This window comes from Notolepis coatsorum, assembly GCF_963971535.1.
Source record: "Notolepis coatsorum genome assembly, chromosome: 16".
NCBI classification, from domain to species: domain Eukaryota; kingdom Metazoa; phylum Chordata; class Actinopteri; order Aulopiformes; family Paralepididae; genus Notolepis; species Notolepis coatsorum.
The window spans coordinates 26,969,965-26,990,932 of NC_140180.1; the positions used below are offsets into that span (position 1 = coordinate 26,969,965).

Sequence of the window (20,968 nt, forward strand, 5' to 3'; positions counted from 1 at the left end):
GAAGACTGCTGAGTCACAGTGACCTGTGGAGAAGGAGATGAGATTGGCATAGTAATTTATCCTGTCAGGGCAGAGCAAAGGCCAACACGTCTAGTATAAATCATCGTTGCTCCATAAGGGACACAGTATGTGCCAGTGTTTTGAGTGGGGGCTATTGACTGCTCTTAGTACCAAAACAATGGCCTGTTCTTGTCTTGTTTGTACAGGAACCATTGGCTACCACAGAACTGATTAGTCAGGTTGCATCAAACAGACCAGGAAGTACAACCCCGGTCAAAAATGTGGTCTTTAACCCTTAGGCAACCGTCGGTTGTGTGATAGTAAAGGGTTAACCTTCTGTCGCACGGCAGTGGAAGGGTTAACCCGCTGTCGCGTGGCAGTAAAAGGGTTAACCCTCTGTGTATTGTCGCGGTGAAAGGGTTAACTGCTTTGGTAGTGCGGCAGTGAAAGGGTTAAACAAAGTGGCCAATAGCTGTTGACGTCGCTGTCTCCTTTCTTTTGGATAATGATTATAATCCAATGGGAGCAATTGTAACAGGAGTGATGTCATTTTCATATGATTACGCTACCTAAAGGTAATATGCCATGAGATATGGGATAGGCATGATACGTTACGCCTATGGCTGTAACACTATTATAATGAACACAATACATTTGCTTCATTATGTGTTACAATAGCAGCTGCGCATTTCACAGTTCTCAGCGGCACATCTGACTCTTCTGGGGAAGTTGTGATGGGGATCATTCACACACAGCCTTGCTGCATCATTTCAGAACGTTTAAACCCAGTTGAGCTTTTGCAGAATAGTGCCAACTGGCTGAGCGGCCATGGAAGCCTTTATCCTCTACGTCATTATTTATTCAACAAATGCATTTCCATCGCCTATTTAGCGCATACACTTCTTATCAACATTTCCAAAATGTCATGTGTATTTTTACTATTTTGTATGCTACCACACTTATACTGCTACCTATCATGCTAATATGTCTATACTACTATGCATTCAGAGTGTAACACTCAAGCTTGATAGTATTTGATGAACAATGCCACTGACCCTTAGCTGCCAGAGATGTACCCCTCTTGCAGAGTTGTTGTTGTTGTTGTTGTTGTTGTTGTTGTTGTAAGTAGTTTTGGATAAAAGCGTCAGCTAAATGACTAAATGTAAATGTATGGTAAAATTCACCTCAACATCTGCCCTCTCCAGGCACCAGTTCATCTTCTGTGGCTCATCTGTTCCCCACCTGTGGCTCATCTGTTCCCCCCCTGTGGCTCATCTGTTCCCCCCCTGTGGCTCATCTGTTCCCCCCGTCTGTCGGCTTCTCCAGGTTCTGATCTCCATCTACTGGCTGGGCCGGGCGCTAACAGCTGCACCTCCTACAACGGGCCCACTCTGGACCTAAAGAGTTTGAGGGTCTGCTGTCACAGATGCGAAAGGTACCCGACCGTCACACATCGAATCAAAGTTAGAAATGTTGAAAGCCAGCCACGAACTCCAAAGTACAGTGGCAACTGTGCTGACCCAGCTAGGCTAACTCCTGTCACATGTTCCCTTTGCTACTAATTATAATAGCATAGTACTAGAGACTAATGATCAGTAAGTGATATCTGATGGGGTGTTTTGTTACAATCACAAGTTCCATGGTGTTGTGGCGCTAGTTTGCTCCCCAGAGAAGGGGCTGATCGATGTACCGCACCTCCTACTGACATTCCCTTTGCCTAGTTATGTTGTCATGTTTGCACTTGGCTCTCTTACTCTCCCTCAGTCTCAGCCTACAGAAATTCTCTCTCTAAATGGCAACCTCATTTACTTATCTGATTAACTACCATATACATTATACCCTTATATTGCTACTTATATTTACAGTATATACTCTTCTCTTACTAGTTATATTTACAGTATGTTTAACCTTTTATTTATCCGGGGTAGGTTCGCTGAGCAAGGATGCTCTTTTCAGCTACGCCCTGCTTCACATTCACACAGTTCCATTCACACCTGGGAGCTGCCCAATATATACCCTTCTCTTACTACTTATAATTTACAGTAGGCCTATATACCCTTCTCTTACTACTTATATTTACAGTAGGCCTATACCCTTATCTTACTACTTATATGTACAGTAGGCCTATACCCTTCTCTTACTACTTATATGTACAGTATATTCCCTTATCTTACTACTTATATGTACAGTATATTCCCTTATCTTACTACTTATATGTACAGTATATACCCGTATCTCACTACTTATATTTACAGTATATACCCTTCTCTTACTACTTATATGTACAGTATATTCCCTTATCTTACTACTTATATTTACAGTAGGCCTATATACCCTTCTCTTACTACTTATATGTACAGTATATACCCTTATCTCACTACTTATATTTACAGTAGGCCTATACCCCTTTCTTGCTACTTATATGTACAGTATATTCCCATCACTTACAGCTCATATATTTCTTTTTGTCTTTCTGTCTCCCTCTCTACTTGTGTCCAGTAATGATCTCAGGTCATGTGCTCCGGTGTCATTCAGACCCGGTTGCCTCCCCTTTATAAACCCTTTGGGAGAGAGAGAGAGGGAGAGAGAGGGAGAGAGGGAGAGAGGGAGAGAGGGAGAGAGAGGGAGAGAGAGAGAGAGCGAGAGAGAGGGAGAGAGGGAGAGAGGGAGAGAGGGAGAGAGAGAGGGAGAGAGGGAGAGAGAGAGGGAGAGAGGGAGAGAGAGGGAGAGAGAGGGAGAGAGAGGGAGAGAGAGGGAGAGGGAGAGAGAGGGAGAGGGAGAGAGAGGGAGAGAGAGGGAGAGAGAGGGAGAGAGAGGGAGAGAGAGGGAGAGAGAGAGAGAGAGAGAGAGAGAGAGAGAGAGAGAGAGAGAGAGAGAGAGAGAGAGAGAGGAGTTAGCATTAGCCCCCCTCCCCACCCCACCCCCCTCCCCAACACACGCAGACACACGCACGCGTATTCATGATGACAGCCACTCATAACCATGATGTCACTGCTCTGCGATTTATTCCCTCTCTCCGCGACGTGACGTCCCTTCTCCCCTATTCTATAAAACTGAGAAGTCACGGCCAAATGCCTTTCACAGATGTTCACACTTTGCAGTTGACCAAAACAAAGCCTCGTTTCCACGAGACAAAAGATTTACAAATGTACTGTATTGAAAATTGTGCAGGATCCCGTATTTGACTTTGTCACCCGATTGTGTTGAACTTCAAAGAGGGCACACATGGTACAGTATGGCACCGGCAGCGTCTGGCTTAACAGTATGTGGCGATGTGTAAAAGAGAGTGCGTACAGTTGTTCTTTGTATAGGATGAAAAGAAAAAGACAAACTAGTCCTTGGCTGGTTTGGATGGTGAACATGTAGCGTATAGCTGGATTTCTCTGACAGGAAAAAGACTATTAACATAGCCTTTGTGAGAGAGAGAGAGGGAGAGAGAGAGAGAGAGAGGGAGGCTGGATTTCTTTTTTGACTAGGGATATTGCAGACTGATGGTGAAATATCTGAAGTGGAGACAATGAATAAATGATGTTTAGCAAGTCTGTCTTAAGGTGAAGTAGTTTATGGTGTATAATTTACTGTACGGTGTATTTGTGCATGTTTGTGTTCTGACATAATTGCCTGCCTGTTATTGTGTGCATACCTGTGTGTGTGTGTGTGTGTGTGTGTGTGTGTGTGTGTATCCCTGTCTGTCTGTGTGTGTGTGTGTGTGTGTGTGTGTATAAACAGGAGGCAGAGGAGGCAGAGAGCCCTACCAAGCGCAGTATCCGGGACAGCGGCTACATCGACTGCTGGGACTCCGAGCGCAGTGACTCTCTCTCCCCGCCGCGCCACGGCCGCGAGGACTCCTTCGACAGCCTGGACTCCTTCGGCTCGCGCTCGCGGCAGACCCCCTCGCCGGACGTCCTGGTCGCCCGCGGCAGCAGCGATGGTAGGAGCGCACCCGGCACAAGCGCTGTTTCTGTTCATCTCTGTTTTTCAAAGTCTTTCCTTGAGGTAAACCACTTTGCCGTCCCTTGCAACCCACTTACAAGGTTATTGATGAAGCAAAGTCAACCCTGTGCTACCACTCACTGCTTAGTTATTCATGCAGTTGTAATGGATTGTATTGATATTCCAATGCTTTACGAGATTTTATAGGACATTAATCACCAGTGCAGTTCCAACCTCATTGAGTCTGACCTTTCTGCCGTTCAGAATTTATAGCCTGTATTCACTGCCATTCACCTTATTTGATACCGTTTTTTTATGTCCTTTGCCACGGGTCAGGTGTTAAACCCAAGCCAATAAATAAAGTCACTGATGATCATGGTATTGACAGTGATAGACATTTCTTCATAACCACTTTGACCGTTTAAATATATATATATATATTTTTTTTTCTTAAAAAATATATATACAGTATAGTGAAGCTGGTTATTGTCCCTATGGCTCATGCACACTCGAGACATATAATAGACGACATCATATTGCGGGGTGTCTCCCAGCCGTGCAATTGACATCTGCAACAAAGGTGGTTTGATGTCGGGCTTCCTCTCGCAAAGTGTTGTGAGCCTGTTGCCATGGGTTACGTGTCTTTGATGGCCCTCTTGAAGCGCCGTGTGATGAGAGGCGGCACTAGAGGAACAGAGAACAGATTGAGATCAGACGAGATGGACAGACAGAGAGAGAGAAAGAGAATGGGGGGTGGGGTGGGGTGGGGGGGAGGGGCTCTTGAGTGAGTGTTTGCAGAGATCTGTTTTGGATACAGCGCTCCACGTATCTGTTGGATCCTGCAGCGTTGCACAATATTCTAACAATCCCAACTGTCAGTCGTCTGGGTGTGTTGAGTTTCGGCCCATGACTAAGGCATTGGATATTGCACTAATGAAACACGCTGTTTGTGTAAAGGCACATGTGCACAAACATCCATGTGCATGCATCTGCGCAGTGCAGACACACACGCACGCACGCACGCACGCACACACATACACACACACACACACATACACACAGTGCATCCACATGCATGTACAGTACATTAATGATGGATGTAGTTTTTCACCTTTTATATAATGTTTCCCAGCAGGTTCCTTGGGCTCAGTTAAACTGACTATTAAACAGCTCCGCTGCACTTTACAAGCTTAGCAATCGACAACCAGCTTCTGTGTGTTTTCTAAAGAGACCATGTCGTTCATAACAACGTCACCACAACACTCTCTCTCCATCGAACGCGGGGAGGAAAAGTCACAGAAGAATGTGTGGTGTTTTTATTCATTTTCCAGCGAGGCGATAGAAGTGCCAAGAAAGCTCTCGCACTGTAAGCCTGTCGAGACCAACCTGATTGGCCCCGAGTTCTGAGGCCATAGTGAGGTCTCAAACCACTCTGTCTGTGGTCCTGGGTCAGACTGCTCAGAGACAGACAGACAGACACCAAGAGACAGACAGACAGACAGACAGACACCAAGAGACAGACAGACAGACACCAAGAGACAGACAGACAGACACCAAGAGACAGACTGACAGACACCAAGAGACAGACAGACAGACACCAAGAGACAGACAGACAGACACTAAGAGACAGACAGACAGACACCAAGAGACAGACTGACAGACACCAAGAGACAGACAGACAGACACCAAGAGACAGACAGACAGACACTAAGAGACAGACAGACAGACACCAAGAGACAGACAGACAGACAGACAGAAAAACACCAAGAGACAGACAGACACTAAGAGACAGACAGACAGACAGACACCAAGAGACAGACAGACAGACACCAAGAGACAGACAGACAGACACTAAGAGACAGACAGACAAGACAGCAAGAGACAGACAGACAGACAGACAGACAGACAGACAGACAGACAGACAGACACCAAGAGACAGACAGACAGACAGACAGACAGACAGACAGACAGACAGACAGACAGACAGACACCAAGAGACAGACAGACAGACACTAAGAGACAGACAGACAGAAAAACACCAAGAGACAGACAGACAGACAGACAGACACTAAGAGACAGACAGACAGACAGACAGACACTAAGAGACAGACAGACAGACAGACACCAAGAGACAGACAGACAGACAGACACTAAGAGACAGACAGACAGACAGACAGACAGACAGACAGACAGACAGACACCAAGAGACAGACAGACAGACACTAAGAGACAGACAGACAGACACTAAAAGACAGACAGACAAACACTAAGAGACAGACAGACAGACAAACACCAAGAGACAGACAGACAGACAGACAGACAAACACCAAGAGACAGACAGACAGACAGACAGACAGACAGACAGACACCAAGAGACAGACAGACAGACACTAAGAGACAGACAGACAAACACTAAGAGACAGACAGACAAGACAAACACTAAGAGACAGACAGACAGACAGACACCAAGAGACAGACAGACAGACACCAAGAGACAGACAGACAGACAGACAGACACCAAGAGACAGACAGACAGACACTAAGAGACAGACAGACAGACAGATAGATAGATAGATAGATAGACAGACAGACAGACACTAAGAGACAGACAGACAGACACCAAGAGACAGACAGACAGACAGACAGACAGACAGACAGACAGACAGACAGACAGACAGACAGACAGACACCAAGAGACAGACAGACAGACACTAAGAGACAGACAGACAGACAGACAGACAGACAGACAGACAGACAGACAGACAGACACTAAGAGACAGACAGACAGATAGACAGACAGACAGACACTAAGAGACAGACAGACAGATAGACAGACAGACAGACACTAAGAGACAGACAGACAGACAGACAGACAGACAGACAGACAGACAGACAGACACTAAGAGACAGACAGACAGATAGATAGATAGATAGATAGACAGACAGACAGACACCAAGAGACACACACACACACACACACACACACACACACACCCACACACACACACACACACACAGCTATCTCTTCTCTAACATTTCCACAAAGTATATTGCTTCCTACTTGGTATGTATGTACAAACTTACAGCGTGCAATGACGTTTTTTTTTCTCAGACAGACTATATATAACAACTATAAACAGCTACAAAAACGGAATTCCCCTCTCCAAAGACAAATATGGAGTCAAAAATATGGTTTGGCTGCATATGGTTTGGCTGCATACAAGTGTTTTATAAGGCCAAGTTGGTCATACGCTGCAACAGAAAGATGTTGATTGCCATGCTGTGTTTTCAATTTGCCCCTCTTAACATTTTAACGAAGGCCCGTAAAAAGGTTATGATGTTCGTCACCAAAGCGTACTTCTGATGGGAACTGTAAATGTAAAGACATGGGACACAACCGAGCCTCCTGTCTGGCTGTTTGTTTGAAGTGCGAAGGAAGCCGCCGTCTCCAAGGGCAAAGAGTCCTAAAAAAAAAACGAAACTTAAGCTTAAGCTGCAGTGTGTCCATCCTTACTGTTGGACGGACACACTGTGTGTCCTGCTATCTCAGGATCTGGGGAAGGATTAGACAAGTTGGATATGAACCAGGGTTTTTTGGTCCTTCCACTTTGAACACAGCGACAATTAATTAAGTCGTTATTAGCATTCATTCATGTATTTATAGACTAGATATAATAACAGCCTAAAAGATTCTCATTATTCAAATTTGAAAGAAAACCCACTTCCTGAATTCATTAAATGTAAATAAATTTGACTCCATCCCTGATGCCAGAAAGTCTACATTCCTCTCCAAAGTTACAGAGCATTATGGGCGGTATTTGGCAACTAAATGCGATGATTAGCAGATTAGTGATTATCCATTAGCACTTCACCGATGTTCATGTGGATGTCCAATCAGTGTTGATGGCAAATGTAGTTCAAATCTGTTCTCTTGCTCGCAGAGCTGTGCTGGAAGTGACTACATGTACCAGGATGCATTGCGCACAAGCTCATTGCAAAACCCCACCCAGCGGCTCAGTGAGCTGGTGGGAGAGGATGTTGTATCTGCCCTGTGTAAAAGTCAGAAATTGTATTTTATCAAACAAGAAACATGGCCTCATCTTGTATGGTGCCCGGATGCAATGATGACAGAGGAGAGGGAAGAGGATGATGAACAGCAGAATTGCTCAAATCTTAACGCTTTGAACGGTTACTGCACTAGTTCAGGAAATAATAATTTTTTGAGAAGCATGAGGGGGAGAGAAAATCGGGGTGGATAAAACAGTCCTGTTGAGCTTCATGCCTGACGCACTAGTCTCCCTCTACCCTACTTCATTAACAATGTTCTGCCCTAGTATTATTGCCAACAATGCTTTACTGGTGTTCATGAATGATTTAGGAATAATCATATTTGTTGCTGCAAATCATATGTTTTGAAGACAAGCTGGTGAAGAAGGCTGGTGAAGAAGGCTAGCTCAGTAGTGGGTGGTGAGCTGGATAACCTAGAGGTGGTGGCTGAGAGGAGGATGAGGAAAAAGCTAGAAGCCATCCTGGAGAACCCCTCTCACCCTCTACGAGGAGCTAGCTGCCAGAACTATGACCGTCAGAACTCGGGACTTGAGAATTAGAGACTAAGTCACCGTACTGACTATCTGTATTTTGCACTAGAGACTCATATCACTGGACTATCTTGTAAAAAATTGTAACGCATCAAACAAACAAACAAATAAAATTGCAAAGGGGCGTACATGAAGCTGAACAGTCAAATTACAGTTAAAAGGCTGTAGACAGTTGCTTGCAGGTGTGTGTAAACAACTCTGTGATAGATTACGTTCGTCACCAACACCGGGAGACACTGGATTCGCCTGTTCGAATCCAGCTCCCGGCGTTGCTATCAGCTTGGCTGGCCTCTCACACTGATACAATTGGCTGTATCAGGGGGTGGGAAAGCTGAAGGGTGGGTCCTGGGCGTTGTGGACAGCGACCCCTACAGTTCGGTCGGGGCGCCTGCTCAGCAAGGATTGGAACTAAGGAGAGATAGTGTGGCCTCCCACACGCTACACTCTCCCCGGTGAGAACCTGCGCGGCCAGGTTGGCCTGCCCCAGGCTGCACATGCGTCGGAGGAAAGCATGTGACAGTCTCCGGTCTCCCGGACCAACAGTAGGGGAAAGTACGCAACAACCAGGAAGGGTGGGATGGGAGAAAAATTGGGAAAAAAGGAGGGGAAGAAAGATAAAAAAAAAAAAAAATTGGTTTACCAGGGCTGCAGCGCACACTTTTTCACGTGCACGCTTCTTCACACGTGCACACTTCTTCACACGTGCACACTTATTCACACGTGCACACTGGGGCCCTTGACTCCTTTGGCAGACTTGACTCCTGTCTCCCATTTTTTTTATCCAAAGTGAATGATGTCATTAACATGTCTTTCATTTGCAGTCACATACTGGTGTTTAAGATTCTTAAGGGCAACTGGAAGTTGAACCAGAGTCCAAGGCCTCGCACTTTAGAATGTACCACATGTTGACGATATTGGCGTAAATATGCTTCTCTTCGGCACTGCTACAGAATGGCATTGACCCTTTGACGAAGGTTCAGTCATACTTCACTGTTACCATGTGTTGTTGACTGGGACACCACCGCACTGTCAAAGATTTCTAATCGATGGGTTAATGCTCTCTTATTGAATCAGTGTGTCGGAGGCATGACTGCGAGGCCTCCTCCACAAGGGTTGATCTGTCAATGTTCTAGTCCCTGTAAATCAAAGACGTCTATTAAAATAAAAGACAATACAGGTCTTCACTGGTCCAAAATGTGAACCCTGTCTTGTAGGGGGTCATTGAACGTCCTGAAATTCAGAATTTGTCTGAATTGAACCTTTTTGAATGTGTGTTTTTTTTTGCCGACCACTGCGCCCAGGCAGCAGTGGTTCGGCAGAAAATAGTTCAGAGTATATATTTGTATTTGTATTTAAACAAAAAGTTAAACAAAAGTAAAAAAAAAAAAAAAAAACATAATAACCATATTGTGAAGGAGAAGTTAGAAGCCTAGGCTAGAGGCTTATCGAGAACTTCCCCTGTTTTGTAAAATCAAAACATACAAAAATATACATATTATTTTTTAAATGCCAGTAATACATTCAAAATATGTGTAAACACAAACATACACACAGTACAGTACATACATGCATATACTGTATACTGCGTACATAATAATACATAACCACCCACCCACCTGCCTACAAACCTACCCACCCACATCACCAAATGCATACCTACATGTATGACCTATTTATCTATCTACTACTTTTGGATATGAGCATTTTTTTTGTAGTTTACTTAAAAAATAAGCAGAGATGGAGATTTCCTCAGCATAGGATCAGCTGCATTCCAAAGATTGGACCCAGTCTATACCTCACTGAGAACTGCCTAAGTGAAGTACCACAATAAGGTATATGTGGTATATGACGTGTAACATATGAATGAACCTCAGAATTAAAAGAAAAAAAACTTAAAACCATGTGATGATCATAAATGCATTTGTACACAAATATACATATCTGTAAAGAATTAACCTCAGACACAGTCAGAATGTTTAGTTTCTTGAAAAGAGGAGCAGATGGTTCAAATCGATCTGAGAGGGTTGCCAGTCTAAGTAAAATACATTTTTGAAAATGAGATGAATGAGTGCTAGCCCATATTATGTTACAATATATCTGCATGCTTAGAAAACTAAAATGTCGAATTATTTTATTATTGTATTTTCTCCACGTGGTAAATACACAGGTCACAACATGTTTACAGGAACATTTTGGAGTTGTATTGGGAGTGTATTTCGTGACTGTTGGGAACTAGGCTACACTGGCACACCTAGCTACTTCCAGTGAATGACGCTAAGCTAGGCTAACGTTGTGGCTGTTCCAAGTTCAAGTTTCTTTATTAGTTGTCATACAGAAGTACAGAATACTTTTATACAAAATGCTTCTTTCTGTTACGCTCCAGAGACTGTGCTAGACAAAAAAGCCTAATGCATGCACAGAGAAGAAAGGGGTATGTATCCGCTTGTCTAACTCCAGGGTAGATGGCAAATAAGCTAATTTCCCCAAAAGGTTGGCGTGTTCCTTTAATATCTTGTGTTTTCTTTCAACTAGCTAACAGGGGGAATACATCCCTAAACAGATGAATAACTATTCTACATGTTGTTGTTTTTTACAATAATGCTCATACCTGTCGTATTTCTGGTAACAATGCTTCCAGCTATAGCATTTCAGTATGTGTTTCTTGAGTGAAAGGGAAAGCTACTAGGGGTGTAACGTTGCATCGATTAATCGAAATGCATCAATTCTAATGTGTTCGATTCGATGCATCGATTTGAATATGTTAGAATCGATTATAATCGAAATTCATCTAAATTTAAAAAAATATATATATTTATTTTAATGTTTTTCTTTTGTGTGTATTGTTTTTATTTACCTATAGTCCATTCGTGCTGAGTGAATCAGTTCCCCCAGCCACATTTGTGTATTCAACATTTTTGGGGGAATTAACTGATAGAAAATTTATCGAAAATGTATCGAAAATTTATCTAATCTAATCGAATCGAATCGTGGTCAAATTAAGAGATTTCATGATGCATTGAATCGTTGCCTGAAGAATCGTAATCGAATCGTTGTGAGGTCGAATCGTTACACCCCTAAAAGCTACACATACTTACTTATAGCAACCAACAGTGCAGTGAAAGAGAATTCTCGTTGTCATGTATTTTGCTGATACCTGAGCCACTTGCCTTTACAATCAGACCCTGCCTAGAAATATCCCATTTTAGAACATCAAAAGATAGACAGACAGATAAACACCAAGAGACAGACAGGCAGACAGACACAGACAGATAAACATCAAGAGACGGGCAGATGCACCCGGCAGAGAGAGAACTTGGTTCTCCTTGGTTGCTGTGCTTCCAACAAGTGGAGGCACAGCAACCAAGGAGATGAAAAGGAGAGAATTCTCTTTGTAAGTCTAGGTTTGTCATGTATTTGTCTGATACCTGAGCCCCATGCCATTACAACCAGACCCTGCCCAGAAATGTCCCATTTCGGAGCCGTGATCCGGTCCAGGGCATGGTTCTCAGGTTTCAGGGTGACAGATTGTCCGGACACACCTGTTAATGACAATATGACAAAACAGAAACTTATATCCCAGACCTTTCCTTTCATAGATTGTGCGCCTGTGCCTGTGTGGGCAGGATTATGGTAGCTAAACATGTGCTAAACATCTTGTAGAGGAATTTAAAGCGTGGACCAGGGAAAGTCATTGAGCACTTCTGCAAAGCCAGGTGTTACCTTTACATTAAAGACTTGTTAATGTGTTGAAGAGCTGATAGCAGCACAGTGGCATTCTCAGTGGGTTGTTGAAATGGCAGGCGAGTGTACCTCCTAGTGTACCTCCTAGTGTGTCTCTAAGGCTTATGGAAAGAATGATGAAATGAAGGGAAAGTAAAGACACATTGGACCTTCAACCTGCTTTTGGTTATTCTACGTTTGCCACTGATACCTGCTGCACTCAGGCACACAAGAATACACCTTAGGAACCACCATAGGAATGTTAGTATTGAAAGTGGTAGTACTTTAGACGGATCAGTTGCACATGGTGATCTGGAGCAGACCCTGGGGGACTCTCTCTCGCTCTCCCCCGCCCTCCCTCCCTTTCTCTCTCCCCCTCCCTCCCTCTCTTTCTTTCTTTCTCTCTCTCTCTCTCTCTCTCTCTCTCTCTCTCTCTCTCTCTCTCTCTCTCTCTCTCTCTCTCTCTCTCTCTCTCTCTCTCTCTCTCTCTCTCTCTCCTCTCTCTCTCTCTCCTTCCCTCCCTGTGACTCTGTTTATCCTTCTCTAGCCTTCCTTTACCAGACATCTGTCAAGGATGTGTCTGCTAAATGCCTAGTGTGTGTGTGTTAAGGAAAGTGAAAATACAATGCCCAGTCTTTTCAGACGAGGTGTGGGAATGATATTATTAGAGACTCCACAAGAGGCACAACCTGGACTGCATACGGGCCTCACACTAACAGACCCCATCTCTCCTACCCCCAGGCCGCGGCAGTGACTCGGAGTCCGACGGCCCCCACAGGAAGATACCTGACGTCCGAAAGGACGACATGCTGGCTCGACGGACCTCTGTCAGCGAGCCGCGGGTTGCCATGCCCTTCAATCAGTACCTGCCCAACAAGAGCAACCAGAGCACCTACGTGCCCACTCCGCTCCGCAAGAAGAGGGGTGACAGGGAGGAGGGAGGGCGCAAGAGTTGGAGTACCGCCACGTCGCCTATAGGGGGAGACAGACCCTTCAGGTGAGTAGTAATGTTGTAGTAGTCGTGGTAATAGAGGACGTGTCTTGTGTTAGCATCCTGTCCAACGGAAGAAACAGCCATTTGTCTGTCATTTCAGTGCTCTCTCATTTCTCTCTCACTTTTTCCTGGCACAGCACTGAGGGACATGTGAGACCCAAGCTTTCAAACAGATTATTGGTCTGTTTAAATATAATGGAAAAACCACTTTTGTCGATAACATATCCCCATCTAAAGTTGGACATTGTGTCCAGTCATGGAGTCACAGGCTTGGTTCTGGGATTTTATACGGAAAAGCCACCAATGTGTTTAATCATCAAGCCAGAGTATTACATTTCACCTTGAACGAATTATAACACGTCCATGAATGGGATTTTGGACTCCGATGGTTAGATTTGGTACAAACCGGGTATGCACTGATGCACTTTTGGGTCTTGGTATCAGGGTTTTTGTATCGGGGAATAAAACAAATAGGCTACTTTTTGTTTTAGCCTGATATCGGCCCGATATCAAATGCCGGTATCGTAATCAGTGCGCCCTTACTGACAACACAACGGGAGATGTTGGCATTCTCGGATATAATTATTTGCTGCATTCTCATAGTCCTTTTCATAAATGGTAAAAAAAAAATATCAGTTAGCACAATCACCAACAGCAGCCCGTTAGCACAACACTAACATCAGTTTGTTAGCACAACACTAACACCAGACCGTTAGCACAGCACTAACACCAGACCGTTAGCACAACACTAACATCAGTTTGTTAGCACAACACTAACATCAGTTTGTTAGCACAACACTAACATCAGTCTGTTAGCACAACACTAACATCAGAACGTTAGCACAACACTAACATCAGACCGTTAGCACAACACTAACATCAGACCGTTAGCACAACACTAACATCAGTCTGTTAGCACAACACTAACATCAGACCGTTAGCACAAGTACACTAACATCAGTTTGTTAGCACAACACTAACATCAGTTTGTTAGCACAACACTAACATCAGTCTGTTAGCACAACACTAACATCAGACTGTTAGCACAACACTAACATCAGTTTGTTAGCACAACACTAACATCAGTTTGTTAGCACAACACTAACATCAGACCGTTAGCACAACACTAGCATCAGTTTGTTAGCACAACACTAACATCAGTTTGTTAGCACCACACCAACATCAGTTTGTTAGCACAACACTAACACCAGTTTGTTAGCACAACAGTAACACCAGTTTGTTAGCACAACACTAACATCAGTTTGTTAGCACAACACTAACATCAGTCCGTTAGCACAACACTAACACCAGTTTGTTAGCACAACACTAACAGCAGCCCGTTAGCACAACACTAACATCAGACCGTTAGCACAACACTAACATCAGACCGTTAGCACAACACTAACATCAGTTTGTTAGCACAACACTAACATCAGTTTGTTAGCACAACACTAACAACACTAACATCAGTTTGTTAGCACAACACTAACATCAGACCGTTAGCACAACACTAACATCAGTCCGTTAGCACCACACTAACATCAGTTTGTTAGCACAACACTAACATCAGACCGTTAGCACAACACTAACATCAGACCGTTAGCACAACACTAACATCAGTCCGTTAGCACAACACTAACACCAGTCCGTTAGCACAACACTAACACCAGACCGTTAGCACAACACTAACATAAGTCTGTTAGCACAACACTAACATCAGTTTGTTAGCACAACACTAACACCAGTTTGTTAGCACAACACTAACATCAGACCGTTAGCACAACACTAACATCAGACTGTTAGTGTAACCTCGGGTTCAGATTCATAACTAGCATAGGAACATAAATAGTTAATGTTAGTAGGTAAGAACTTTCTAGACAGTAAAACATTCTAGGCCCAGACTCCCCAAAACCCCATAGGATTGTGATGTAGTCCTGGGATAATATGCACAGGGACGTGCATTAGGATAGAAGGGGAGAATGTAACCCCGGGTTCAGATTCATAATTATCAATTACATAAATAGTTCCTGTTTATCTCTGCTACCACTTCCTGTTTTACCATGAGGTCCCACTTCCTGTATATAGCGTATGATGTCATGCTTTGAAGGTTCTGGAACCTTTGTGATGTCATCCTATGATGTCATATAGAACATTCCGGAACCTCTTGGTTTCCTATATATTCAGCCAGCTCTCAAGCAGCCAGTCTCTTTCTCCTCAACCACTGGACCCGCAACATCACCCAGACGGACCGGACTAACCAACCGACTGGAAGCCGCAAGTCTCCACCAGCATCCCGGCGCAGTCCAGACCACCCACCACCAAGCGTGCTCAGCTGGATAGATACCCGATGGCGAGCCAACCCCGGAACATTTGATAAGACTAATGCCAGCCTGATGTGAATACCCATGATGCTCAACTAGGGCTCAACTATTGCTACACCATTAGTCCGGTAGGATTGAACTGAACGAGACTACAAGGACTTCCAAGGGAGGCAATCCCGTTCATCTTATGTTATTTTGATATTGTATTTTGTATTTGAATTGATTTAACTGGATATATGGATATAGATATTCTGCCATTGTATGATGTTATAATAGAACCTTCTAGAACATAGAACCTTCTACACCGGTTGTGGTGATGTCATAATAGACCTCGATTATCGCCGAATCACTTCCTGGTTTAAAGAGTTTAATGGGCCAATTCACCTAATAAGGTATTTGCATTCCCTGATAAACTAATATAGAGTTACCGATGATAACCTCAGAGACATCTGAATGAACCCCAATGTGTTGATCCAATCGACCTAGGCCTGGATATCGACCTAACCCTCCCGCAAGGAAAGGTTACTGACCTAATCTAAAAGGGATACTTCAAAACATAAGTTGTACTTTACGTACGTATGTATTATTACTGTTTAGCTAGCGCGCTTTTAATTAAAACACCGGTTATTGTTATAACTCTGCCTCTGGTCTACAATTCTTTTAATTGTGTATATTACTCCTTGTCGCATTCGAACCTAGAACTGTGCCCGTGGCAAACAGCTGTTACTGGTATTAACACAAGTGCTACATAAATTTGGCGAGCCAGCCAGGAGGAGTATATCACAGTTAACTGGATTATTAGCCTTTAGGGCAGAAGCTTAAATAGCGGGTAGCGATGGAAGTAGTTCAAACTAGCAGCGTGAGACTCCCTAATTCAATCATAGTCCGCGGTATAGCCGATATTACCACTGACACTGACCTGAATGAATATCTGAGGGAACGCGGCACCATTCGGAGGACGTTCTTTGTAGCTCCTGTCGGCTTAGAGCCAGAATCACGGGTTATTATAGAATACGAAGGCCCGCAAGCAGTTTCCAATTTCCGACTAACCACGCCCGAAGCGAGTTACCTCATTCGAGACTTAGCCAGCGTTTATGACCCTGGAGCCAGTGACACGGTTACACAGACTTTTCTCACAGACCTAGCGGTGATAGTGACAGAGAGGGGCAAAGCCCTTGTGGAAGTCCTCACGAGAGAACTCGCCACCATCAGCGCCGCCCTCAAACGCCGCCCTCAGCCCGACCCCCAAACCGACGAAGGGACCGGGGGGGTCGCATTCAGAATGGACGCCCCACAGGGTCCGGGGCCTGCAACACAAGCAAGCCCCTTACCCTGGACAAGCCGAGTGGAGCCAGTACGCGAGCTCCGCTGGCCTCAAGCACCAGTGCGCCCGCAAGAGAATGCACAACCTGTTCTGACACAAGCTGATGTCAACCCACCAGGGATGCAAAGGATAATTGTGGAGCACCTAATGAGAAACGAAGACGCAGCCATGCTCAGTCAAGCATCCCTGAGACTCAGACCCTTCTCCGGGCGAAGCCCTCAGCCCGACAGAGAAGTAGACTATGAGACATGGCGTAACAATGCGGTTCTTCTCCTCAACGACCCAAGAGTGTCTGATGTAAACAAATCCCGGAAACTCCTGGATAGCCTCATGGCACCCGCCAGTGGCATCGTAAGACACCTGGAACCTGACTGTCCTCCAGGGAACTACCTGGAGAGCCTCGACGCCGCCTTCGGAACCATTGAAGATGGAGCTGATCTTTTTGCCAAGTACCTGAGTACAGTGCAGTACGTTGGAGAGAAATCATCAGTTTACCTTCCGCGATTACAGGGGATCCTGACTACCACCTATAGGAGGGGGGGCGTAGCGGCCACCGCCCTCGATCAGCAACTGCTAAGCCAATTCATCAGAGGCTGCAGGGACACCGCCATGCTAACCGAGCTGCAGCTAGCACAGAGAAAGAACAACCCACCTACCTTTACCGAATTCCTCCTGTTAATCCGCACTGCAGAAGACCAGCGCTCTTCCAAAGAATACCGCATGAGACAGAGCCCGAACGTTTCGAGGCCAAGGGTATCGAGTAACGCCCAGGGCAGCTGGACCCAAAGGGAAGAGGAATACGCTCCAAAGTCGATTCCGGACTCCAGCTCCAACTTCCAACGGTTAGAGGGCCTAATTGCAGACTTACAGACACAGATCCTGGGAATGAGGGACAACCAGAACAGACAAGCGAGGCCAGCTTCCAAGCAAGAAGCCCAGGCATCAGTTAAACCGACGACTAACCGAGGTACTCCCAAGTCCCAAAAGTCGGAGACTCAAAGCCCAAAGACCTACACAAGCCATAGACCCAGACCCTGGTATTGTTTCAGCTGTGGAGAAGATGGACACATGCGACACCAATGCGAGAGCGAGCCGAACCCCTCTCTGGTGGACTTGAAACATAAAGTACTAGCTGAAAAACAGCAGGTCTGGGACCTGAATTTAAACTAAAGACAGTGGCTGCAGAGGGACGAGCAGGAACTGGGGTACGAGAGAGATGTCCCAGACGGCAGTGGCGCGCCTCGGCCACTTATGCCAAAGTGGGGGCCATACCTAAAGGACTGGTTGGAGCTAAATGCACTGCCCACGTAATCCTGGAAGGTAAAGAATGCGGCTGCTTACTCGATACAGGCTCCCAAGTAACAACAATCCCGAATTCCTTCTATCAAGAGAACATGTCTCACCTACCCCTTAACTCCTTATACGACCTGCTGGAAGTGGAAGGAGCCAATGGGCAGGAGATCCCCTACCTCGGCTACGTCGAAACTACAATCACGTTTCCACGGAGCATGTTCGGTGTAGACATCGACATCGCCACCCTAGCGCTGATTGTGCCTGATATGAGCGCTACCCTGTCCACAGTGCTGGTAAAACTAACATCAGTTTGTTAGCACAACACTAACATCAGTCTGTTAGCACAACACTAACATCAGTCTGTTAGCACAACACTAACATCAGACCGTTAGCACAACACTAACATCAGTTTGTTAGCACAACACTAACATCAGTTTGTTAGCACAACACTAACATCAGACCGTTAGCACAACACTAACATCAGTTTGTTAGCACAACACTAACACCAGTTTGTTAGCACAACACTAACATCAGACCGTTAGCACAACACTAACATCAGTTTGTTAGCACAACACTAACACCAGTTTGTTAGCACCACACCAACATCAGTTTGTTAGCACAACACTAACACCAGTTTGTTAGCACAACACTAACATCAGTTTGTTAGCACAACACTAACATCAGACCGTTAGCACAACACTAACATCAGTCCGTTAGCACAACACTAACATCAGACTGTTAGCACAACACTAACATCAGACCGTTAGCACAACACTAACACCAGTTTGTTAGCACAACACTAACATCAGACCGTTAGCACAACACTAACATCAGTTTGTTAGCACCACACTAACATCAGTTTGTTAGCACAACACTAACATCAGTTTGTTAGCACAACACTAACATCAGACCGTTAGCACAACACTAGCATCAGTTTGTTAGCACAACACTAACATCAGACCGTTGGCACAACACTAACATCAGTTTGTTAGCACAACACCAACAGCAGCCCGTTAGCACAACACTAACATCAGTTTGTTAGCACAACACTAACATCAGTTTGTTAGCACAACACTAACATCAGTCTGTTAGCACAACACTAACACCAGACCGTTAGCACAGCACTAACATCAGACCGTTAGCACAACACTAACACCAGACCGTTAGCACAACACTAACATCAGTTTGTTAGCACAACACTAACATCAGTCTGTTAGCACAACACTAACATCAGACCGTTAGCACAACACTAACATCAGTTTGTTAGCACAACACTAACATCAGTCCGTTAGCACAACACTAACATCAGTCTGTTAGCACAACACTAACACCAGACCGTTAGCACAACACTAACATCAGTTTGTTAGCACAACACTAACATCAGTTTGTTAGCACAACACTAACATCAGTCTGTTAGCACAACACTAACATCAGTCTGTTAGCACAACACTAACATCAGACCGTTAGCACAACACTAACATCAGTTTGTTAGCACAACACTAACATCAGTTTGTTAGCACAACACTAACATCAGTCTGTTAGCACAACACTAACATCAGTCTGTTAGCACAACACTAACATCAGTTTGTTAGCACAACACTAACATCAGTCTGTTAGCACAACACTAACATCAGTCTGTTAGCACAACACTAACATCAGACCGTTAGCACAACACTAACATCAGACCGTTAGCACAACACTAACATCAGACCGTTAGCACAACACTAACATCAGTCTGTTAGCACAACACTAACATCAGTCTGTTAGCACAACACTAACATCAGACCGTTAGCACAACACTAACATCAGTTTGTTAGCACAACACTAACATCAGTTTGTTAGCACAACACTAACATCAGACCGTTAGCACAACACTAGCATCAGTTTGTTAGCACAACACTAACATCAGTTTGTTAGCACCACACCAACATCAGTTTGTTAGCACAACACTAACATCAGTTTGTTAGCACAACACTAACATCAGTTTGTTAGCACAACACTAACATCAGTTTGTTAGCACAACACTAACATCAGTTTGTTAGCACAACACTAACATCAGTTTGTTAGCACAACACTAACACCAGTTTGTTAGCACCACACCAACATCAGTTTGTTAGCACAACACCAACATCAGTTTGTTAGCACAACACTAACACCAGTTTGTTAGCACCACACCAACATCAGTTTGTTAGCACAACACTAACACCAGTTTGTTAGCACAACACTAACACCAGTTTGTTAGCACAACACTAACATCAGTTTGTTAGCACAACACTAACATCAGACCTTTAGCACAACACTAACATCAGACCGTTAGCACAACACTAACGTCTGTTAGCACAACGCTAACATCAGACCGTGAGCACACACTAACATCAGACCTTTAGCACAACACTAACATCAGACCGTTAGCACAACACTAACAGCAGCCCGTTAGCACAACACTAACATCAGACCGTTAGCACAACACTAACATCAGTTTGTTAGCACCACACTAACATCAGTTTGTTGGCACCACACCAACAGCAGTCCGTTAAGCACAACACTAACATCAGACCGTTAAGCACAACACTAACATCAGACCGTTAGCACAACACTAACATCAGACCGTTAGCACAACACTAACATCAGTCTGTTAGCACAACACTAACACCAGTCCGTTAGCACAACACTAACATCAGTCCGTTAGCACAACACTAACACCAGTCTGTTAGCACAACACTAACATCAGTCCGTTAGCACAACACTAACATCAGACTGTTAGCACAACACTAACATCAGTCTG

The 20,968-nt window shown here is 44.5% G+C and overlaps 1 protein-coding gene across 1 annotated transcript in view; it reads left to right on the plus strand.

The window, feature by feature from the left end:
- The window catches only part of LOC311242859 (LIM and calponin homology domains-containing protein 1-like), a 192,548-nt gene that overhangs the window by 129,089 nt on the left and 42,491 nt on the right, over positions 1-20,968 (plus strand). Inside the window, 5 exon segments of the mRNA XM_084331921.1 lie at positions 1,327-1,354; positions 1,357-1,395; positions 1,398-1,435; positions 3,730-3,931; positions 12,993-13,248. Of these exon segments, the coding sequence (XP_084188047.1) occupies positions 1,327-1,354; positions 1,357-1,395; positions 1,398-1,435; positions 3,730-3,931; positions 12,993-13,248 (563 nt within the window).